This window comes from Cydia strobilella, chromosome 5 (genome assembly GCF_947568885.1).
Source record: "Cydia strobilella chromosome 5, ilCydStro3.1, whole genome shotgun sequence".
Taxonomy (NCBI): Eukaryota; Metazoa; Arthropoda; class Insecta; order Lepidoptera; family Tortricidae; genus Cydia; species Cydia strobilella.
The window spans coordinates 21,466,635-21,491,675 of NC_086045.1; the positions used below are offsets into that span (position 1 = coordinate 21,466,635).

At 39.3% G+C, this 25,041-nt stretch overlaps 2 protein-coding genes across 4 annotated transcripts in view; one reads left to right on the forward strand and one right to left on the reverse strand.

Moving 5' to 3' along the window:
* Nucleotides 1-25,041, forward strand: part of LOC134741603 (glutamine-dependent NAD(+) synthetase) — a 34,044-nt gene that overhangs the window by 1,093 nt on the left and 7,910 nt on the right. Inside the window, exons 1-7 of one of the 2 annotated variants that reach the window (XM_063674446.1) lie at nt 10,465-10,488; nt 15,193-15,345; nt 16,524-16,779; nt 18,618-18,763; nt 19,947-20,196; nt 21,808-22,012; nt 24,184-24,330. In XM_063674446.1, the coding sequence (XP_063530516.1) occupies nt 15,200-15,345; nt 16,524-16,779; nt 18,618-18,763; nt 19,947-20,196; nt 21,808-22,012; nt 24,184-24,330 (1,150 nt within the window). In that variant the 5' untranslated portion in view covers nt 10,465-10,488; nt 15,193-15,199. Of the gene's footprint in view, nt 1-10,464; nt 10,489-15,192; nt 15,346-16,523; nt 16,780-18,617; nt 18,764-19,946; nt 20,197-21,807; nt 22,013-24,183; nt 24,331-25,041 lie in introns of those variants that run through there. The other variant, XM_063674445.1, reaches the window with a different exon arrangement.
* Nucleotides 57-8,656, reverse strand: LOC134741602 (cytosolic carboxypeptidase 2-like). Of its 2 annotated transcripts, XM_063674444.1 has the most exons (17): nt 8,241-8,656; nt 6,723-6,898; nt 6,032-6,184; nt 5,284-5,516; nt 4,999-5,145; nt 4,658-4,916; nt 4,395-4,559; nt 4,205-4,320; nt 3,876-4,035; nt 3,473-3,792; nt 3,275-3,398; nt 3,122-3,199; nt 2,876-3,055; nt 2,627-2,775; nt 2,068-2,244; nt 1,692-1,862; nt 57-396 (listed from the first exon to the last, which is right to left on the reverse strand). In XM_063674444.1, exons 1-17 carry the CDS (start codon nt 8,455-8,457, stop codon nt 81-83), a joined length of 3,141 nt encoding a protein of 1,046 aa, XP_063530514.1. In that variant the 5' UTR covers nt 8,458-8,656; the 3' UTR covers nt 57-80. The 2 variants fall into 2 exon arrangements, with proteins under 2 accessions (XP_063530514.1, XP_063530513.1); XM_063674443.1 differs by having other exon boundaries at nt 3,122-3,398.

Here is a 25,041-nt window from a genome sequence, read left to right on the forward strand (position 1 = left end):
TGAATTAATTTATAAATATTCAACTTCTGCTTAATACATTTTGCTTGAACTTATACCTATACACATGCATGTACTAAAATTCAGTTTTTACTAGTCTTAATCTCTGTTGCAGCTTTACGTAGCCTAGGTTTTGCTGTCTTTGATTTTTTCTTTACTTTCTTTGTTGATTGATTGGAATTGTCAGTATCAGAGTTGTCTGATAATGTCAAGTTATTCATTTTGTTATTCTTTTTGCTCTGGATGGCTGTTGTCACAAAGGCACCTTTTCTAAATCTGGACCTTGCTTGTTTCTCAGGATTGTTACATTTTTGTGAAGGCTGTTGTGTGTTCCGAGGTATATCAGTAAAACTTGGATTATTCATATATGAAGATCCCTCTGATTTAGTATGTTTTAGCCTGAAAGAAGAAGAGATTGTTTACAAGTGCTATTTTTTAGGGTTCCGTACCCAAAGAGTAAAAACGGGACCCTATTACTAAGACTCCGCTGTCCGTCTGTCACCACTCACCAGGCTGTATCTCATGAACCGTGATAGCTAGACAGTTGAAATTTTCACAGATGATGTATTTCTGTTCCGCTATAACAACAAATACTAAAAAGTACGGAACCCTCGGTGCGCGAGTCCGACTCGCACTTGGCCGGTTTTTTTCTAATTAATAATGTTTTACTATCTTGGTTAGGGCGTCAACTAGCTGGCGCGGGTGCACGCAAGCGGGTGCCATTGTAGGTTGTTGTAGGTAGGTAAACTCCGTCGCGCCAGTTAACGTTGCTCATACTACTTTTCATTTTTAGGGTTCCGTACTTCAAAAGGAAAAAACGTCTGTCTGTCTGTCACAGCCTATTTTCTCCGAAACTACTGGACCAATTGAGTTGAAAAATGCTACACATATGAAAGTGTGTGACCCAAATACAGATATGTAACGTAAACAAATGAATTTTAAACATGGGGGCCACTTTTGGGGGGTAAATGAGAATATTAAAAATATAGTTTTTTAACCCTTAAATGCATGATTTTTTGTATAACTTTTTAATAAATTGAAATAGATGTGTCATGCTGTATAAAAGTAATAAATGTGATTTTGGATAGCTGCATATTGAGCCACGGACCATCAAATATACGATGCATATATACATCATTATGCATTTAAGGGTTAAACTATATCATGTTACATATCAAATGAAAGAGCTCATTGTAAGAATCTCAATTTTTTTTTAATTTTATGAAAAACAGTTTAGAAAAAAGAAAATGGGCAAAAAATTACCATTCCCCCCTTTATCTTCAAAACTACTTGGTCTAAAATTTTGAAAAAAAAAAATCGCAATATAGTTCTTTACCTGTAGATGACAGGAAAACTTATTAGAAATGAGTAGTGAAGCATGAGTCAGACTTAATTACTTAGTTTGTGATCCGCCCCTACGGGATTTTAAAGACGTTTCATATATAAAAATATAAAAATTGTGTACCCCGTATAACCCTTGAAACGCGAGTCCGACTCGCACTTGGCATGTTTTTCGTTAACCTGCTCACCCGTTCCGTGCAACCGCGCCAGCAAGCGGACGCTCTTAACAAACATTCTTAACAGACCATCTGGGGACTTTATGCCATTGGTGTACAAACTGTCAGTAATGGTGTTCTTAGTTTCAATTTATTAGTGTATTTTTCTAAGTTTTTATGAAAACCGCAAGAACGTACTTTCCCTTTTTCTTCCAACTTTTAGGTGATTTACCAGCAGACTCCGTCGCTTCATCTCCAGGATTTGGCACTTTAAGAGAAATCTTTTTGGTCTTAGTTTTTTTCTTTTTCTTGTCGTTTTTACTCTTTTTTCTTTCTCCTTCAATTTCCTCCAGTTTTTTTGAACAGGACCTTAATTTTAGAATATAAAATTAAAATTATTTCTTAACCATTTTGTACATAAAACACGTTAAAATAAAATATGCTTAACTACATAATAAAATACTGAGGCTATCAGGTCCCCATATAGTGTCTCTAGTAGTGATTAAGAAAAATTATGAATTTTAGTTGGTCTGCTAGTTTGAATAAAATGAGAATTAAATAAGACTTTAAATACCGTAACAAAGCCTCACTGTCTGTGAAGTAAGAGTTCATGGCAAAGCTAGAGATACCCCAGGACAGGGGCCCCTTTTCTTCAGCCGGAACACCGGTCCAAACATTTCTCTTCAACACATTCAGTTTCACCTGTAGTTCTGCGGGCTGCAAGTTTCTGATCTTACTGTCTGATAGAAACCTAAGAAACAAACAAGTGTTTTTATTAGGCTTCCGTACCCAAAGGGTAAACGGGACCCTATTACTAAGACTCCGCTGTCCGTCTGTCCGTCTGTCACCAGGCTGTATCTCATGAACCGTGATAGCTAGACAGTTGAAATTTTCACAGATGATGTATTTCTGTTGCCGCTATAACAACAAATACTAAAAACAGAACAATGGGAGCCCCATTTAAATATAAATATTTAAATGGGGCTCCCATACAACAAACGTGATTTTTTTGCTATTTTTTTCCGTAATGGTACGGAACCCTTCGTGCGCGAGTCCGACTCGCACTTGGCCGGTTTTATTAAATACATTTCATATATGTAACTTACATCTACTGTAATATCTCTTTTTCTTACTTTGGAGGAGGCAATCGTCTAAATTGGTGCCACGAAGAGGGGATTAATCTTGGCTTCTCTGTAGGTTCATTAAACATAGATACGCTGCGTGGTCGCCTACCTAGAGGAGTTTTCTTCTCCTTGTCCGATTGATATGGAGAATCACTTGTCTGAAAATAAATATAATCAAAAGACTGAACAGAAATACCTTCTATTCTGCATTACCTTTATGACTGATGTAACAAGTAAAAGCCACTGCAAATACTTTACCGGTGCCGGTATAATTTTCAGCTCTGGCGGCATCTTCTTCTTCCTCCTAGGTTTAGATTTGGTGGAATGCAGGAGTTTATGAGCTCTTCGTATTGGACTGAGATTTTCATCACATGATTCAGCATCCGAGGACCCGTCTGTCATTGCATCTGATGTCAAATCAATTGTCGCTCTTGAAACCTGAAATAATATCAATTAAATCACTCTGCATAAGATAGCACTTTAATTTTTACCAACTCATATTACCTGCAAAATTTCTCGCTTAGTTTTCTTCTTTTCGATCCTGTTAATTTTCTCCAATTTCATTCTTTGTTTTCTCGGTTGCTGCAAATGAGGATCATTTTGTATTTTGTAAGATCCTAGATCCAAGTAAGAGGGCATTCTGTGCTCTATACTCACATCACTAATATCTCTGTGGATATTGGGCAAAATGGGAGAGGATGGTGGTGCAGGCTGCAGTACCTCTAGTGGTCTTCTTATAGCACCGGATTCTGAACTACTACTGGATGTGTCTCCCTCGTCACTGAAAAGTACATTTATTGTCTCATTTGAAATACAATTTCGAGGGTTACCTCATACCCTAAATCTAATAAATACCTGGAGTAATCAGACAAATCAATATTTGTTGGTTCGTCAGCATTTGACCCTTCTTTCAACAGCCTTGTTACAATTTTCGTCCTCAGCCTTTCTTTACTCGGGTTTTCGTCGTAAAAGTCGAGTAAAGTTTCACAAAACGTTCGTCCCAAACTCTCGTAATCTTGAACCGAGAAGTGCGTCGACATCCTGCTGCCTAGCTCCGATCCCCCGAAAGATGCCTCCATCGTGTAACTGTTTGCTACACCGAGCATCCACACAACTACTCTACCAGTTCCTTCTTTACTTCGTTGGATTCTAAATTTGCAATTTTCAAAGGAGAACTGTAATAATTTATATCTTCTTAGTGTCTTGTTACATAATATTTAGTATTAGATATTTTAAATTATCTATTTTTATATATTACCTTGTCAGCAGCGTTTTTGTGTAACATCAAGGGAAAAACTTGTTCTTGTAACCTTCTATCCGAATTTCTTCTACTCTCACAGCCGTAAATAAATATATTGTGTTTTCGAGAATGCGCATGTAAATCCAAGTACATCGCGACACCACATTCCTCCTGCAATCTGAATATAGTTTTATGATGTGAATTGTATAAGTATATTGCTCATTGGTACCTTAAGTAAAAAGGACGCACGAAAAAATGGTCATCATATAATATAACGTTGTAATATTCATAATAATATTTAAGAATATCGTGATATTAATGGGATAAGTATGAATCGAAAAAAATACCTCCGAATCATCAGTTTTGTATGCCAGACAGGTGGATATGTTTCTCGTATAACGGTCCGATATTGTCTGTTCAAATCCTTTCCGGTCAATGAACAGCGATTATTACCCACGATTACCTGTAATATTTGTAAACGGTTAACAACATGCCACCGTTTGTGTGAAGTGAATAATATCTAGGGCAACTACTCACGCCATCCGGGTTCAACATTGGCACTAGTTTGAATATAAACTTTTCCCGCAACTCGCGTGCTTGGTTTGAATCACCGGTTAAGTAATCTATAAAACCTTTCATCATCCATGACGATGGAGTTTCTCCGGGATGCACTCTCCCTGTTATAACAACTGCCTTCTTTTTCTATGAAATCATAAGAAAACTATCAGGATTACAACCTTCCAACCTGCTAATACAACCTTTAAATAATACAAATTAATACAACTTGATGATTGGATCACCTTTGGCTCCATTTCGTTGGAATTTGGAGGTGCAGTTATGGTAAGATAGTATACATTATTTCCAGCCAAAGTTCGACAAAGTAGTCTCAGTTTAGAGAAAGTAGATTTGACTGGATGTGACTGTAATCTCGATAAATATTCCTGTAGATCGGAGTACGTGTACGGGTAGCAGTGGGCGATGTACACCGCGTCATCCGCATGAGGAAATTCTATGTTAAACGTTAAGGTGTAGTTCGGGAATTGTTCCTCTTCTTCGCATCTGTAAACATGATATCCGTTTCCTTTAACAAGATCATAGCGAAGTTATTTACATCTGAGTAGCTAGTTTAAATACTACTTACGTAGGGTCATTCTTGTAATACGCTATGTTATCGCCGCACCGCCTCCAACCAATCGAATGTAGGTTTGCGTCTTTTGTGGAGTACAGTAAAGGTCGCATGCCTTCGTTGTATAAGCTTTCCGCCTTCGACAAGTTTACTATAGAAAACCTGGATAGGCATTAAAATAATTAACCTGAATAATTCACTGGACGCGCATACCCACGAGACTTATTAAGATTATTTATTTGATAACTAATGTGTTTTGTCAAAAATTAAATTTTTCTATAATCATACATTATTTATTACCTGTACATCATTTGCTTTTTCGTGTTTGTCACTTTAAAATAAAACCATTGCATATGCCTATTCGTGTAGAGATCGGTACGGAGGTGAAGTTCGTAATACGAAGATGTAATTTTCACTGCTTTTGCTAGGTTCCCACTTTCGAATCGCGATTCAAATCGTAATTCATCATCACCACCAGCACTGGCACAAGCTGATATGAACAGTCGGGAACCACCCACGGTAGATCTACTAAACTGAAGAAAAAAAACAACAATTTTTATTAAAAAGCCTGTGACTGTGACTGCAACTCCAGTGAAACAAATATGTACAGTATAGGATTGTACCTCATCTCATATCTATAAATTATAATTTCGGTTTTCATTAGTCTAGTTTTTTTTTTACTGGAGTATGAATTACTAAGTTCCTCACCGCAGTTAAACGAGGCATTTTCTATGAAAAGGGATCTGATTGTCGATGGCGCTTACGCCGCACAGCGTCGCGCGGCATTGTATTTATATCGGAGCATCGTTAATAATGGCGTAAGCGCCATCGACAATAAGGCCCCTTTTTATAGAAAATAGCACAAATACACACAAAAAGATAAGCCTTAAACACAGACAGACGGAAAAGAGGTATAGGTAACTGGTACAAGTCACCAAATACGTTGTAGCGGCATTACCAACTCAGTCCACATTGCCAAAATCTTCCATCATCTTAGGTTAATGGTACTTCATCATTGGATGTTGTTGATGATGGACAAACGACTCACATAATTCACGGCGCTCATCGGGTAATACTGGAAGATGACTGTCCCAGCTTCTTCACCGACTGGTTGTGGTCGCAGTTCCTTCCCCGTGGCATTGTAGTAGGGTTCCGGACACGCCGCACTCCATGATATGTGTTGTATCCTTTCCTCCACTACCTATGTAGCGAACGAAGATTAAATAGGTATAGTCGCAGGCCAAAAATATCTGAACACGCACTCTAAAAGGCGCAAATTATACAGATACGGTGTAACGTGAAGGCGCGGCGCAGGCATGATGCCGCTTCAAAACGTTTTCGTACAAAATGCGACGTGTAGTAAATTATAGTCAAGCGGCGCGGCGGAGGCCATGTGTTTTACTATAGTTTTTATCAAGGAAATCGTCATTCTACGCAGACGAAGTCGCGGGCAGAAACTTGTGACTTATTTGTAGTGTCCGACTAAAAGAGGATTTTTTCCCGAAGATTCGGTTTGCTATAGTTTCGGCCGAAACCAAATTTTCGGTCGAAACATGATTTTTATGCCGAAACCGTAACCGAAACAGGTGTACCTGGTGTTTTTATATGAATCATTCCCATATTTCCCATTTAATTTTGTCTCCGCCTCATGTATGGCGACGGTCACGTGGGGCGGGGACAAATGGGAATACACACCGTAGCTTAGATCGGACACTACTTGTATGAACTTTAGATCTTACTTGACATTCCGAGGGCCACCTAGGCGCTTGTTGAGGACAGTCCAGTTCCTTAGGCAGTGCGAACAAATCCCGAGGCTCCTTAAGCTTCGCCGTAGTCCGGAACGTCTTTGCGTCAGTGCTCACTTCGAATTGATTGGTCTTGATGTTGTTTTGAAGAAAGTTTGATATAAACGTTCCTGTTGATAGAGCGAAAGCCAAGGTTTTGATTGCGTGACGATTAATTAGTCTGAACAAATTACTCGCTAAACGCTTTGAAATTGGAATTCAGTTTAGAACTAAATTTGGGCTGTTGGCATCTTTATATGGCCGACTTATGCCTTTATTGTGTCGGAAGTAAAAATGACGAAGGTTAATTTGTAAGTAGTAAGTACAGTCAGCAGCCAATGAAACAACAAGCCAAAAGTATCTGCCACCCTCTAATACATTTCCAAAAAGAGATCACCAACTTGCTTTGGTGGTAAGTATTGGTTGGATTTTTTTTCTGATTTGTTACCAGTGGTAAAAGGTGAGATGTTTTTTTTGGTAACAACTTCAATAATCGCGGTAATTAGGTGGGATTTAACCCCAACAATACATTGCCGATTCTCGCGGCTTTGTATGGAGACTATGTTAGTTGTCGGGCTTATTATTATTATTCGGTAATATGGCGCGGATCTAGTGATTCGGTAATATGGTGGTAAGGATCTCCAAACGAAAAGTTGCAACCATGAGTGAGCCTATTAAATCGTCTCGAGGAGTAGGTACCTACCATCGCCCACACTGTTAACTGACAGTTCGTAAACGTAATTACAAAAGGCATAAGGGCCACCTATGATGATTAAAAAAACCGGCCAAGTTTCGGATTTCGGTAGCTTACAAAGTAGAAATAGGTAAGTACTAAAATTAATAGTTTCGCAACTGAAGCGGAGCCTCAAATTATTTCAATATGAGTAGGTAGGTTAAATGCCGTTACAGCTTTGGTTTATTTTAAGGCAAGTACCAATTATTTATTTGGCAACTGAATTATTATATTGAGACTATTTGTGAAGCGCATTTTAATTTAAAAATATAGTTCTTTTTAAATATTTAGATTACAAATTACGGTTACACACTTAAAATTTCTATTTCGACCATCATTACCTGAGCTGTCATTTTGTGTAAAAAACCGGACAAGTGCGAATCGGACTCGCGCACGAACGGTTCCGTACCATTACGCAAAAAACGGCAAAAAAAGCACGTTTGTTGTATGGGAGCCCCACTTAAATATTTATTTTTATTCTGTTTTTAGTATTTATTGTTATAGCGGCAACAGAAATACATCATCTGTGAAAATGTCAACTGTCTAGCTATCACGGTATCATGTGATACAGCCTGGCGACAGACAGACAGACGGACAGACAGATAGACGGACAGTGGAGTCTTAGTAATAGGGGTACGGAACCCTAAAAAATGTAATCGATTTTAAAGTAATATTAATAAACACTTTTTACAGAACCACATGACAGTATTAAGTTTAAAACATCCACAAATAAAATTTACCTTTATTGCAAATAGGAAATAGGGATGCTTGTAGCGATTTAACTTGCTCTAAATTGGCTATTAGCAAATTGTCTTCCAATACCGGGTCTCTAATACTGGGGATCGGGAGTGATAATGTCACCGTAGTACTGTCTATGTACTCTTGCTTCCTTTGTTCTTCCATTTTGACCATCATTGCGTTGTATTGTGCTCTTTCAAGTTGTTTCCACCATAACATTTTACGTAGACTTTGAACATTCACGGTTCTGCGCGCGCGAACTGGCAATTAGTTATCAAATTTTTATCTCTCCTTTAGGCGAGCTTATGGTTACCATGGTTACGGGCTGGCGTGTTGTTGTGACTGAAAAGAGGCGTGCAGCCTGGCTTCGCGGCGGCCTGAGTCGAACTGACGACGATTTCGGGTAAGGGCATAATATTTTTGGGTATCGGAAGACTATTACCTTCGTTCGTATCATGCTTCGATCGCACTAAATCTCGTTCATTTGCGTCAGAAGGGCATCGCTTTGTTACCATACTCTTATCGCAATTTTAGAGGCCTAGTTATGTTATATCACTTAGTATTAGTACGAATATTTGCGTGTTATGCATAAACGAGCGAATAGATGAAAATCTACTTTATTGATGTTACTGAGGTTCCATGACCTTATATATAAAAATAGCAACATTATGTCTATAAATAAACCGATCTGCTCTTCTGATAGAAACTGTTTTACTAGATATAATATATAATGTACATAATAAGAGGTTGACAATATGACAATATAGATGGAAATTGGTTACATTACTTACCATTATAGTTCTGTTGCTCGCATTGTTTGCCTTCCGATTTCATTTCAAAATTATCAGACATCACTTTTAATTCTTTCCCATCAAATCTTATTCAAATCCATATATATCTACGAGTTCTAAAGGTACGGGTTACGTCCCTCAGCCGCGTGCTGCCTGGTGTCAAATAATGCTGCCATTGCTATATTGCGCATAAGTTCTACATATAAAACTGGATATATCAACGTATATGCAGAATTTTCCGCCTAAACAACCACATATGCGTGTTTAATGTTGACCAGTGTGATTAGACACACATATTTCAAGGAAAATCCAAAGATTAAAGAGCGGTTTCCCCGTAGGAACGTAACGTTTTCCTGGAAAGCCTGAAAGGTGACTGCACTTCGCGGTAGCGCCGGCCCGATGTGAAAACCCAACTTCGCTAATGGCCCTATTACGGTAATAAAACTTAAATTTGCTCGTAGAGCTATGAAGGCAAAGATCTGATAAGAATGTGGAGACTTTGTAAAGTTTTGATAGTTGGCAGTATTTTTGTTTGATAAGTTGCACGCGACGTGGGTAAATGACTGTCACTGTTTAAGTCACTGTCACTACTGTAATTAGTATGGTTCAGTTATCACTTCATCGATCACCAAATAATTGTACTAACGTATGTTTATTTGATGTTTTATAGTTAGTATTTTCCTCGCTGTGGTGTTGTGAAAAATTTTGCGTTACACTCGGTGGCAGTTTTGAAATCTTTCACTTGCTCGGGTGTAAATATTAGCACGAGCGGTTAAACAACAATTTTGCCCCCCTTGTAAAACAAATGTGGTATTTTCTATAAAAAGGGACCTTATTGTCGATGGCGTTTACGCCATTATAAACGATGCTCCGATATAAATACAATGCCGCGCGACGCTGTGCGGCGTAAGCGCCATCGACAATAAGGTCCCTTTTAATAGAAAATGCCCCAAATATGAAACTTGAGTTGTTCATATGACTCTTGGTCCTACTTAAACGAAAAAAAAACCCGCCAAGTGCGAGTCGGACTTGCGCACGATGGGTTCCGTACCATTACGCAAAAAACGGCAATGAAATCACGTTTGTTGTATGGGCGCCCCACTTAAATATTTATTTTATTCTGTTTTTAGTATTTGTTGTTATAGCGGCAGCAGAAATACATCATCTGTGACAATTTCAACTGTCTAGCTATCACGATTCAAGAGATACAGCCTAGTGACAGACGGACAGACAGACAGCGGAGTCTTAGTAATAGGGTCCCGTTTTTACCCTTTGTGTACGGAACCCTAAAAATAAGATTGTCCTCGTAATAACTTACGCTGAGCGAATCATGAATTAAATTAGCTATTAGACGAATGTGAAAGCTTTTAGTTGTTTTACGTAAGCAACTGTTGCCTAGGATACAGTGATAGCAAAATCGATCCCAGTTATCAAGAAAACCAGTTCCTAGAGCTTTACGGTAAGATTAAAATAGAAAATAACCTAGTAACCTATGATTTTATTAAAAATATTAACCTTGCTTGGTTATAACTCGGAAATCGTCCGCCCTTAGGTTTTATGCATGAAAAGACACCGCATCGTTTCACGTCATTTCATTTGCGCACCTTCAGCTTTTACCTGCGTGTAGGTATACATATATCTAGTTAAAGTAGCGTCTATTCCCTTTACAAATTGAATATGGAAGGCGGGGAAACCCTATGTCCGTCTCTTTTTGACGTCTGACCTCATTTGGCTCGTTTGTTTTCTGTGGATATTTATTCGTAGAAAGATATCTTACTTTTTATCTTGTGCTTTATTAAATACGGGGCATTTTTAGCCTTTTGCCATAATCTAAGTAACTGAACAACAAACCCCAAATCGCTATTTTTTTTTAATTCAAACCGAATCAATATGGAGCTTTTAGACTCTTAAGAGTCCCCGGCAAGCTCGGCCGAATTGCACCTTCCCATACAAACGTAGTTCCGCTCTCATTTTAAAACTACGTGTTGGATTGTAATGAAACTTTGCACATACAATGACATGAGGTATATCTAGGTCTGAAATTAGTTTATATAGCTCCAGTAGAAAAAAGAAACAAAACAGAGCAAAAACAAGTTTTGTATGAAAAACTTATATTCGCTGTATTTTTTTTTAGCTATAGTATCTGAATCTACATAAACTAATTACAGACATAAATATACCTTATCCTATTGTAAGTACAAAGTTTCAGAGCAATCTAGCTAGTCGTTTTAAAATGAGAGCGGAACTACGTTTGTATGGAGAACCCCTAAGGCCCAGTCATTTTCGCAGTTATGAATTTGGTAATTTTTATGGTTCCGTACCCAAAGGGTAAAAACGGGACCCTATTACTAAGACTCTATTGTCCGTCTGTCCGTGTGTGTTATGCCGAAGCCAAGCCACGATTCAGTATTCCGCTACACTGTCCCAAGGAAAGGCAAGGTGATTGGCCGGTCTGCCCCTGGCACGGGTCGCCGCCGATCGATCCACTACTGCCACTGCCATTATTGCTGCCAATAAGTAGTCAATCAATTCGCTAACGATTAATATTGACCCCCAAAATCTGTGATGGCGTGCGTGTTAAGCCGTAGACAAGCCACGTTCAGCGTCCCGCCATACTGTCCCAAGGGAAGGTAAGGTGACTGGCCGGACGGCCCCTGGCACGGGTCGCCGCGGATCGATCAACTACTGTGTCTACTACAATGCCATTATTGCTTCTGCCAATAAGTAAATTCGGTGACAATTAGGCTGCGTTTCCACCAGAGATGAGAGAGGATGCGTAGCAAGGGGTGCTTTGCTAATAACCAATAGAATCACTACTAATGCTAAGCGAGGAAAACAAATGAAGAAAGAAAACGAAGAAGAAATTAATAAACTTAGTAGTACTTAATTTATATATTTCAATCATAATCATTAAATTACGTCGATTTTTACACGAATGTTAGTTTTTACACACTTTTATTTAGCTTCACTGCTTATATTATACATATGTATAATGTCTGTGTGCTTCAAATCTTGTATCTTAAAATTGAACCACTTCCCAGTGTCTGATTAAGCTGGCATATGGCATGCTTCAGTTTATCCTATGCAATAATATATCAACATCACTTACATGGAGCTGCAGGTCTGACGATGCAGTCGAAAGATAAAAATATTAAAATAGCCAAAGGTACTCTTCGATAGAAAAACATAAAGTAAAAACACACTGAGTTTAATAGGCTCATTGCTGGGAAGATCTCGAGAAGTACTTGATATTGATATACATGCAAAGAAGAGTATATGTATAATACGACAATAAAAGTGTGTATCAGAAAATATTTTTGACGATAGCTTGTTTTATTAAATACTAGCTTTTGCCCGCGACTTCGTCTGCTTGGCCTTAGTAACCGCAGCTAGAGTAAAAGAATAGCGCCTGGATAAAGTTTTATAACAATCATGTAATTTGAGCATATGCTTAATTGCTTATGTACACAAATTAAGAGGCACTTCATTAATTATTTCAATTCCACCCCGCTTTCGACCCTCTTAAGGCCGTTCCATCGGTTTGCCGCTGTCACTGTCACATTTCGCAAGAAAGAGCGGGAAAGATCATGCGCGCCAAGTGTCAATATTGATCGAATTTTGTCGATTTTTATTTATTTTAAAAACGTTACCAATATCGAAATTCGAAAGCTATGAAATTACTATTTAAGTTAAGATTGTTTATTTTTATTTTATAGTATCACATAATAAATAACCGAGTAAAGTTAGATTAAAAGTCCGAGTTAGAGGTTACTTTGGGAATTAATTATATCGAGCGAAGTGTCATAATTCGTGTATCGGAAGCTATGTTATTAAAGATAATATAGTTAAGAACTACATATATTTTTTCCACGTCTGCGAATATCAACGCCTCTTAGAAAAACATAATCATATAAGGAGATTTTTCGCCTTCTGGCCCAGGGAACCGCTTTAAGGGATGATTTTCGGGATGAAACTGTTCTATGTCCTTCTCCGGGACTATATATATGCCAAATTTCAACTAAATCGGTTCAACGGTTAGCTTTCCATGTCACAGGCTAGGCTTTAACGGTTGATTCACGTCTGTACGTGGTATCTTTAAACTATCAGGCGTATTCTGATATTAATAACAGGATGTAATTAGATTTGGATTAGATATGCTAATCTGTCAAAAGTGACATAACTTCAACCAAAAACGTCACTTTTGACACTAACAGTTCAGATCCATATTCTAATCCACATATAATTTATACCCTGGTATTGAAATCAGAATACGAGGTGTATATAAATGCTTAGCCACTGGAAAATAGTTCTTAATGGCTTGTTTTAAGGTCGGTCATGAATGCACGGTGGAGTTTATTAGTTAAATCGATCGATGGATAACAACGGAGCTGATTCAGCTGATTCATAATGTTTTCCGAGCGCGACGCCTCGGTCGATCCATTTCATTTACCAGTTATATAAAGGAACATTTTGTTTATTATTGCTCAAAATTGAATAAGCATTTGTGCCATTTTCAACCAAAAGGGTACTTATTGTCGCTAGTCAGTAAGGCGCTATTTCCATAAAGCTTCAATTAGAAATCAACCTTATCAACAAGCGAGAATGTGTTACCTTTTGGTTGAAAACGTCAAATTTGCTTATTTATACATACGGGTTAATCCTATTTAAACAGAAATCAACATAACTTGTAATCTATTAAAATAATTCATTAATTTTGTCTCGAATGTTGAGTGTAAGTTTTTATGTAACATGAAAAAACCCACCAAATGTGCCACCCTGGAGTACTCTTCCTAATATAGACGTACATATTATATTTCTAACAGTTCGCGTTCAAAATTATTTCTAGTCTTGTTCTACATAAATATAGAGATAGAATAGAATAGAATAAAATTTTAATCGTAAGCACAAAAACGAGACATTACATAATATAAAATAAAACTGAATAAGATAAGTGCCACGAAATGGCACCCACCCTGACACCTGACAACCTCAGAACTGCCTATTTCGGGTACTTTCACTCAATCTTAACCCAAGGTGTCGAACTATGGGGTACGTCAGCAGACTGTGACAGACCGTTTAAACTACAGAAGCGTGCTCTTAGAATTATACCTGGTAAGTCCTACGATCATCCAGCCCAAGCATTATTTAAGCAGCATAAAATTCTAACTGCCTTGTATCTTCATATTGATGGCCTGCCAACACGTGAGGTCTAATCTTAAACAATACACAACGCGCGGTCAGTGTCATGGTAGAAATACCCGTGGTGCACACCTGCTACTTGTCCCGCACCGCAGACTCGCTAAAGCTCGAAAGTCACTCGCTGTCCTAGGTGTCAAGATCTATAATACCCTACCTAGTGACATAATTACCTCGGCGAGCGATAAAATATTTTACAATAAGATTAAAAAAATGTTGCTTGACCTGTGTTGCTACAGTGTGAATGAATTTATTTTAAGGAAGTGTAATAAGCCCTGACATTAGATAAAAAACTGAGATATAGATATAATAATTGTAATAACGAATAGAAAATAAATATAATAATTGTAATAATGAACTTTATCAATAGAACTACGAACACAAATTGTATATTGTAATGTAGTATAAATTTATTATAATTATATGGTTGACATTGTATCTGGGGGCACGGCCGTGCCCCCGCCAAGACGAGACAAAGGGCAAAAGGCAGTGCATATCTTTTCTCGGCACGTTTCGCCGTATTTTCAAACCCTCGTAGTTTCGGCTTGGACAATGCTAGAGAGCTGAAATTTTTTGTATACCATGTACTCAGTAGACTTATCAAAAACACGAAGTTTTATTAAGCTACCTATTATACTTAAAATTTTATAGTACCTTAATTTTCACTGTCCGAAACACATGAAATTCGCGTCATAGAAAATACAGACTACTTCCTGAAGTCTTAGAATGCTGAAATTTGGCATGTAGAGATGGTTCGGTATGCAATCACATATGGTGACCAGAAATCTGTAACTTTCGGCCTGCAACCCCATAAAATGGGGGTACCTAAAAATAGCCATAAACCTGGAAACATTGGTTCCTGAAGTTCTAGAATCGTCCCGAATTTGCCACGATCGGTACCAAAAATAAATTTACCACAAAATCTACGATTTTTTTCTGCGACTTGCACGTTTTCTAATTGTTGCAGATAAATAATGGGTCGAAAAGTGACGGTAGCGTCGTGCACGCTCAACCAATGGGCTCTCGATTTCGAAGGGAACCTGAGTCGGATCCTCCAGTCCATCCAGGAGGCCAAGGAGATGGGTGCGCTTTATCGGACGGGGCCGGAGCTCGAGATTTGGTAAGTAGTAATCGTCATACTTTATTGAAATGGAAGTCCGCATGACAAACAGTGTTAGATTAGTATTGGAGAAGATTGACGATGCCGTCCTGTAGGTCACCCTAAGTATCGGTGTGGACTGCTGAATGGGGACTGCTTCGTGGCCACTCTACCCAATGTGCTTGCGACACAGCACCGCAAACTATGGTGCACCTGCTGGACTGCCCCGCGTGCCCGCACTCCTGCTCTGAATCTGACCATGAGAGACGCCACGGTCCGGGCTGTCAGCACCGCTGCTTTCTGGGCATCCACTGTTTAGGGAAACCTCGACACGAGAGAAGAAGAAGAAGTATCGGTGTGCGGATAATGGAGGTAGATCGCCGTCAGCTGGGCGTCGCCGAAATCAGCCATAAAACCGCGCAGGACCGTGCAAAATGGCGTGCTCTTGTGCTGCAAGCCAAGACTCACTTCACAAAGTGGCATTTTAGGAATAGGCTTGTGCTACATGATATTAATTGAATCTGTTGTTGTGATGGAATGTCAGAATGGAACCTGCATTAAAGCAAATAACAATCGAAAGTCGAATGTCTTTTTAGGGCACACGACTCAACACATCGTAGACAAAATGGCGGCGCAGTGTGGAATCTGTTGGTGGTAAAACAAGTAAATTTAATTAACACTACCACTGTTAGCAAAACATTGCGTTCAAAAAGTGAATAGCTGAAATAATACAATGTATTTTCTACTCTAAGTAAAGTAATTTGTTCTTATTGTATTAATGGCAGCGCCATCTCTCTTCGCTAGCCCGTAATCACCCGAGTTGATTCAGTTAGAAGGTCGAACCAACCTTAGAAATGGCCAGGGGGCGCCACAAGCCTTCGGGAAATTGTCATATACTTGGAAATTTCGACCCATGCCACCGTGACCGGATAGCCGAGCAGGCACCTGTCCGGTAAACGGGGGACGCTGGTTCGATTCCAGCTCTGGACACTGGAGGCTTTGGTCATTTTTTCCTTCGTATATGACATTTATTTCAGTTTAATGTATTTTCTGTTAAAATGTATAGAATTCAGTGGTAAGTTTTACTTTAATTTTGTAAAACAACATAAAAAGTTTCCTAACTAGTTAAATAAATACCTACTTTGGACGAGAAGGCATTGCGTAGTTTCCAAAACCATAATAGTGACCGTCAATTTCAGTGGCTACAGTTGCGAGGATCATTTCCACGAGCCAGATACCTACCTGCACAGCTGGCAAGTGCTCGCCGAGCTGCTTAAGTCCCCAACCTGTAAAGACATGCTCATTGACGTGGGCATGCCGGTGCAGCACAGGAACGTGTCTTACAACTGCCGCGTGGCGTTTTTGAATAAGAAGATACTGCTGATCAGACCAAAGATGATGTTGTGCGAAGACGGAAACTATAGGGAGTCGAGGTGGTTCTCTTGCTGGACTAAAGTGAGTTGAAATTTCTTATGATTATGGGCCCTTCTTATATATGTATAAAGGTGGGTTCCCACGGCCCGTTGTTTCACAGATCTGACCGCGCCTCAGATCGTGGGAACGGTCGCATCCAATGAGGCCTGTGGTCGCCTGTCGTCACCCACTCCCGATGGATAGCTGCACAAGCATCCACAGGCGTGCCTGACCTGTAATAACACGGGCCGTGGGAACCCACCTTACGGCTCGGCCACGACATCGCGCGGCGGCGGCAGCGGCGAGCGGCGGCCATAGGTGGGAACGAAAGGTCTGATCGCTGTCTACCTATGGCCGCCGCTCGCCGCTGACGCCGCCGCGCGATGTCGTGGCCGGGCCGTAATAGATAGTTATAGATAAATACTTAACACGTTGAACGCCGTAGTGGTCATCATCAGTGAAATCTTTTAATACGCCATGGGGGGGTCACCAGTTTTCAAGACGCCTCTGGCTGCGCCTCGTGTAGCAGTTATCAGCAATTTTATGCATGCGGGTGAATAAACGTCACGAAATGTTGTAACTAGTATTGAAGTATTTTTTGTTATTGCCCTTTTAGGAACGCGGTCCTGTTCATCATACCATAGAGTAACTTATACTAGAGCGGTACTGTCATAGTAAATTTTGTAACCCCAGTAAATTCACTGCCATCTGTCGACACACTTTAAAACTAAAAATGAAGATTTATAAAAATACGATAGAATGTATTTAAATATAGATAAATGTTTTTTTTTATTTGCATTAATTATTTTTATGATTTTGACCCATGTTCTTTCACTGATATGCGTTAAAATTGTTAAATAACAAACGAAACCGTCAACGCCATCTATACGACTGTAGGCCAAAACTAGTAGCGCCCTCTGAACGAGAATCAAATTTTCTTGATTTTCGAGGCACGTTTTTTCCTTAGACTGTATCCATCTATTAGTTAGGAGTTATATCTATCTTTGATCATACATACCACGCGTCACGTCTTTTTAATTATTGTGGGTTCTATACATAGACATAAATAGTACGAGTACTTCGTAAAGACCGGCCTTACGAGCACTACGAATGAGGCCGATAAATTGGAGTCAAAATCGCATTTAGTCACACCAGCGCGCTTAGGCGTGTGGCAAATTGAGCAGTGGAAAGGCGTCACTATTGGTGTAAACAAAGTATAAGCGTCGGCATACAATTCCGACCGAACACCGACGCCTTTCCACTGCGCAATTCGCCACACGACAGCGCGCTGACTAAATGCGATTTTGACTCCAATGTATCGGCCCCATTCGTAGTGCTCGTAAGGCCGGTCTTTACGAAGCCGGTCATATATAACCTCGTATGCCAACATTGAATCATTTTACGGTTTAGACTCACTTGTTTTAGTCACACGCGCGACATGTTTCGGAGAGCCTAGGTCTCCTTTCTCAAGCACTAATAGTGCGAGCAGCGTTCACGACGACCGTGTGTTGCGTACTGCGCAACATGTCGCGCGAGTGACTAAAACAAGTGAGTCTAAACCGTAAAATGATTCAATGTTAGTATGTCTCACAACAGTTTAAACTCGTATGCCAAATTGAACAAGCTAGTAAAACGTGAGTAAAACGGTTCGAAAAAAACACAAGTACAGCCTTTGTTGTTAAGTGAAACTATTGGTTTTGAATAATCATAATATGTGGTATTTTCTATAAAAAGGGACCTTATTGTCGATGGCGCTTACGCCATTATAAACGATGCTCCGATATAAATACAATGCCGCGCGACGCTGTGCGTCGTAAGCGCCATCGACAATAAGGTCCCTTTTCATAGAAAATGCCCCACATGAGTGTTTATTTGTAAAGGAGCGCCAAGTTGAAGATTACTATCTTCCGAGAATGATAACAGCCATCACTGACCAAAGTACTGTTCCTATCGGTGATGCTGTGATTGCAACAAAAGACACCTGCATCGGGTTTGAAATTTGCGAGGAGTTATGGAATCCACAAAGGTACTTAAAATAAAATAAAAAGTAATTTATCGGCGATGGCGGGATAACTTGGACTCCTTCTTGAGAGGCTGGCCAGATATAGCACTAAACAGAGACGAGTGGAAAAAGAGGGGGGAGGCCTTTGCCCAGCAGTGGGACACAGTGGGCTCTGAATAAATAAATAAATAAAAAATAAATGTATTGTCGCAGTATATAAAAAAAACAGTAGTAGGTACAAGCTTAAATTACTTCAGTATTATACAAGTACAGGAACTAACTATACAAAAAAATAACTGGATTCCCGTTGCCAGGGAGGTTTTGGGATTATACTGAACAACTTTTACTATGGGACCAACCACGAAATCGCGAAAAAAATTTTTACCCTCCCATAGAAAATGGACCAGCCAAAATGTATGAAGCAGCCAAATTTTTTTTCGCAATTTCGGGGTTGGTCCCATAGTAAAAGTGGCTCAGTATAATCCCAAAATCCCCCTGGCAATGGGAATGCACATATTATTTGGCCATCCTGTATAAGTTGATATTATACCCCCTTATTCATAAACGTCTATACTAAAGTCAACAAGCCGCTAAGATTCGTTTGTCCCTTTCCGACGTATGGGTATGATGGGAACGGACAAACGATTATTAGCGGCGTCTCAACTTTAGTAGACGTTTATGAATAAGGGGGATAGGCGATTGCACAACAATTTATAGTGGGGGCGTTCAAATATTACGTAACGCAATTTGGGGGGGGGGGAGGGGGGTCTTGATAAAAGTTACGATGCGTTACAGGGGCGGGAGGGGGGGTTGGAGCAAGGCGTTACGTAACAATGTTTTTTTTTTAATTTAAATAATATACATACATATATAATCACGCCTATTTCCCGGAGCGGTAGGCGGAGATCACGGATTTCCACTTGCTACGATCCTGACATACCTCTTTCGCATAACATTCCTCATACACGCTCGCTCGTTTCTAAAATTTTATGATTACACTTCGCTGAACATTATTGTGACTTTTAGGTAAAAATTGTCACTTGGGTGTTACGTATCTTTTAGGTAGGGGGAGGGGGGGGGGGGGGTTACACGAAAACGTTACGGCGCGTTACAAGGGGAGGGGGGGGGTAAACATCTTCGAAAATTGCGTTACGTAATATTTGAATGCCCCCAGTGCAGACAATCCATTTATCTATTAATATTTTAGCCGTCACATCGCCCTCGGGTTGGACGGCGTAGAGATCATAGCGAACGGTTCAGGAAGCTACATGGAACTCCGCAAGGCATACGTGACCGTAGACCTGGTTAAGAGCGCAACCTTCAAAAGCGGAGGGGCATACCTGTTCAGCAACCTCCGGGGCTGCGACGGACAGAGGATCTATTTCAACGGGTGCTCCTGTGTGGCCTTGAATGGACAGATTGTCAGTCGGGGGCTACAGTTTGCTTTGGTTGACGTTGTAAGTTTTTTTCGTTTACACATACATACATACATACAATATAATCACGCCTATTTCCCGGAGGGGTAGGCAGAGACCACGGATTTCCACTTGTTACGATCCTGACATACCTCTTTCGCTTCCTTCACTTTCATAAGCTCGCCGGTTTAGGGTGCTCTTGACCTGGCCTTTCTTCAGGATTCCCCCGATCTGATCAGAGAAAGTCCGCCGAGGTCTGCCCCTTCCAACTCCCGTTTCTACCACTCCCCTATACACTCTCTTTGTTCGCCTTTCACTTATTCTTTCCACGTTTTTTTCGTTTAATCTGTTCAAATACATACCTACTTGACGCGGTTTAGTATTAAATACTCGTAATTTACATCAAAAATGTGAAAAACTAGTATAGAGTTATGTAGCAGATTTTATCACTATTTTAAAAGTAAAAGTAAGTATTTCACGAATTGGAATTTAAACTGTTCAATATAGCAACTATCAAAATCGACATTTGTATAATAAAAAGATAGGAAGAAATCTAGGCGGTCACAGACTGGAATGGATCCTTCCCATTTGTGCCTGGCGGGGACAGATGGGAATGAATCATTTCGCCCGCCCCCCGGTCAGGGGGCACAGATGGAAATACACCAATTTGACAGTTGTTGTAGATAGCCATTAATAATCCCGTGATCACAAAACATGACCGTCCAGTGCCATCTGGTTCAGCTGTTAAACTAGAATCACGTTTTTTTTTGTCTTTGCATCTCTTCTATTATCAATAACTCTTTGGTTTATGCTAAATGCTTCTATAGTAGTTTATGTGACTGCAACATAATGAAGGCATTAAAATACGAGTGTGGATTTAGGAAACGAGCTAAAAGCGAGTCAGAGAGCAGAGAGAAACATCAAACGAGTTTTTTAAAGGCCTTATCAATTACCATAGAGTAACTTATACTAGAGCGGTACTGTCATAGTAAATTTTGTAACCCCAGTAAATTCACTGCCATCTGTCGACACACTTTAAAACTAAAAATGAAGATTTATAAAAATACGATAGAATGTATTTAAATATAGATAAATGTTTTTTTTTATTTGCATTAATTATTTTTATGATTTTGACCCATGTTCTTTCACTGATATGCGTTAAAATTGTTAAATAACAAACGAAACCGTCAACGCCATCTATACGACTGTAGGCCAAAACTAGTAGCGCCCTCTGAACGAGAATCAAATTTTCTTGATTTTCGAGGCACGTTTTTTCCTTAGACTGTATCCATCTATTACGGAGTTATATCTATCTTTGTCAATTACAATTACATATTACACTGCTTATCTATATAGGTTTCCCATGGGACCGATATAAAAATCGTCGAAAAAAAACCATAAATACCCCTGGGCTTATACTTACGTTTCGTCTACTTCAGGATCTGATCAGAGAAAGTCCGCCGAGGTCTGCCCCTTCCAACTCCCGTTTCTACCACTCCCTTATACACTCTCTTTGTTAGCCTTCTTTCACTCATTCAGTGTTCATAATTTTTCTTCGCGATTTCAACACATTTTTGACTTTGGATCACGACCCCAAAGTCACCCCGTACAATCATAATGTATTCAGTGATTTAAAAAGCTTTTATTTTTCAGGAAGTAGTGGTAGCAACGATAGACTTGGAAGACATCCGGTCATATCGAACACAGATCCGCTCCCGTTCGCATCTGGCCGCTTCTAACCCGCCATTTCCACGAATCACCGTGGACTTTGCGCTGTCGGATGACGACGACGCCTTCCTGACCACAAGTCCCCCTATCGATTGGAAGTATTTGACGCCGGAAGAAGAAATTGAGCTCGGTAAGTATAGTAACGAATGGCACCAATCATGCGACATTTAACAAAAAAAAATTGAGTATTTTTACCGATACCTGTGAATTTTTTACCGTTTTGCGCGTTAAAATTTGAATTACGACATTCGTCTTTTATGTTTCTGCGTGTTCAATGAAAGATACTGCAATATGGTATCTGACTACAAGCAATGCTACCTATGCTTTGCTAAACCATTTTGTACCGTTCAAAATTAGAACTGCGAAATTGGAAAGCCAAAAAAAAAGGTCAAGTTGAGAAACCAGAGCTCAAGGTAAGAGCGATGTTTTATTAAAATAATGCCACGTGATCGTCGTTTAAAAGTCGAGTCGAGTGTTTCTTTTGAATTAATTTTTTGGACACGTTTTTGTAGAAGGTAAGGTTGCCAGAGCTCAACGAGGGTGCGGAGTGTTAGGGTCGGCAAGTGTTTTGATCGAACTCACCGATTACTTTTTTTTTAAACAACAACAATTCTAAAATAATGTTGACCTCGATCCCGGGCACGCAGCACAGCCGTCTCCCTCACGCTCACGCTCAGTGGGACTAGTGAGAGTGAGAAAAGGATCTGAACTCACGGCGCCTTAAGTTTATTTCTAAATGAGATGTATTATGTAAGTTTATTTTATTTTATTTATTTTATTTTATTTATTTGGAGATCCAATAGCTGTGACATTAACATAAAAATTATAGTTGATACAGGAAGCCAATTATAGGAACTCACAGGTAGTAATTTTATATTACGAGTATTAAGGTAGTTGTAGTGGTAGCGGATCTACTCTCGAAAGCACGGTGTAAATGCGATGAGCGTAAAAACACTCGTCAAACTCATGAATGGGTGACCTTATCTGCAATGATTTCGAACTTTATTTGATAGTTATAGAGTTCAATTTCGCGTATTTTTTGACACCCGTTAATATTAACGAGTTTTTTTTTACCAATATCCTTTATTTAACTGCAATTATAAATCCCCATTAACGTGACGCATACATGCTGTTGCGAACGCAACCTTTTATTTGTATAATGCAGTAGCTAAACGCAGCCGTCGGGCTCGGTTAGTATGCGGAGGCTTTTGTAAAGCACCAAGAGGAGCGCTTCACATAACTTGTATCGCGGCCAATTAGAGGCACCTCAATTTAAACTACCTTTTTGCTGTTCAAATTTAGCTTAATCACTCTCGCATCAGCCTCCATACTATAACCACCACTTCTACACCCTTTAACCGTTTCCGTCAACCATAGAGTAACTTATACTAGAGCGGTACTGTCATAGTAAATTTTGTAACCCCAGTAAATTCACTGCCATCTGTCGACACACTTTAAAACTAAAAATTAAGATTTATAAAAATACGATAAAATGTATTTAAATATAGATAAATGATTTTTTTATATGCATTAATTATTTTTATGATTTTGACCCATGTTCTTTCACTGATATGCGTTAAAATTGTTAAATAACAAACGAAACAGTCAACGCCATCTATACGACAGTGAGCCAAAACTAGTAGCGCCCTCTGATCGAGAATCAAATTTTCTTGATTTTCGAGGCACGTTTTTTCCTTAGACTGTAAACATCTATTACGGAGTTATATCTATCTTTGCGTCAACTGTACCTTGTAACGTAACCAGCACCTATTCAAGATTATATGTTTACTTCAAATCGAAGTATTTTTATTTGTCGTCGAGACCTGCACGGCGGCTACAAATGCTATTGTCATGGTTTTTGAATAAATGTCTGTATTGAAATAAAACTATGAAAACGGATTATATCGCGTATATTGAATTTATAATACATCCCGACGTTTCGAACCCTTTACAGCGTTCGTGGTCAACGGGTGACTAAGGAAAAATTACAAAGTGCAAAAATACCCACATACTAAAATAATGAACAATCATAGACTACAAACTTTAAGGCTGGTTGTAGTCTATGTAGTGTATGTAGTTTGTAGTCTATGATTGTTCATTATTTTAGTATGTGGGTATTTTTGCACTCTGTAATTTTTCCTCAGTCACCCGTTAACCACGAACGCTGTAAAGGGTTCGAAACGTCGGGATGTATTATAAATTCAATATACGCGATATAATCCGTTTTCATAGTTTTATTTCATGAGTAACTATCGCGGTAACCGAAGACAATAAAATGTCTGTATTGTTTGTTTCATGCAGGTCCAGCATGTTGGCTGTGGGACTACCTGCGTCGTTCGGGGCAGGGCGGCTTCTTCCTACCGCTGAGCGGCGGCGTGGACTCGACCAGCACGGCCTGCATTGTGTTCTCCATGTGCACTCAGATATGCGACGCTATACATAAAGGAGGTACCCTCCTAACAATTTATCTCAAGAACCAGAACCCTCAATTGTACCAACTAGAAAGCATACCTTTTCAAACAAAAACAGGAATGGGTCTCGATGATCTACTAGAAACCGGTGAACATACTTTAAAAAGTAAAGATCCCGACGAATGGTGACCCATCTCAAATGAAAGAGATGAATGTAGAGATGGATGGGGGAATGGATGAAATTTGTGTTTAAATAATTATGACATTACATCCTCATTTCTTTGAAGCCGGTTAAAAATTCAATTCACACAATTTACAACTTTGACAAAGAAATCCAATTATTTTATCCAAAATATTGATATGGTTTTTAAATTAGTCACACTACTATATATATGAATTATAAACTGAAATAAACTGCATACGCAGTTTGGCAAGTAATTTTGAAATTAATCATGTATATGTCATGCCATACAATCATGCCTTTGAAAAAAAAAAAAGAAAAAAAAAATGTCATACACTAAAGAAAAAAGTGACAAAGCCACCCAGTGGTGAAGTCTTTCTAAGATATAACATTTAAAACTTTCGCGGTTTGAACACATATAAATCACATTTAGAAACGGGTCTATCGCGAATTTATTTTGTTACCTTTATTTACCGACGTTTCGACACAGGTTTCACTGGTCGTGGTCGCGGCTAACTCTTAATCGCGCGGTAAATCTTTCTAAGATGTCATGCAGTCGAGAAATTG

Bases quoted from the DNA above. Each gene is read 5' to 3' on its own strand.
- LOC134741602 (XM_063674443.1), bottom strand. From the start codon at position 8,457: ATGTTATGGTGGAAACAACTTGAAAGAGCACAATACAACGCAATGATG. The intron at 5,517-6,031 runs GTGAGTCGTTTG...TTTTTTCTTCAG, and splicing joins CGATGAGCGCCGTGAATTAT to TTTAGTAGATCTACCGTGGG. The intron at 1,863-2,067 runs GTATTTAAAGTC...TCTAAAATTAAG, and splicing joins GACAGTGAGGCTTTGTTACG to GTCCTGTTCAAAAAAACTGG.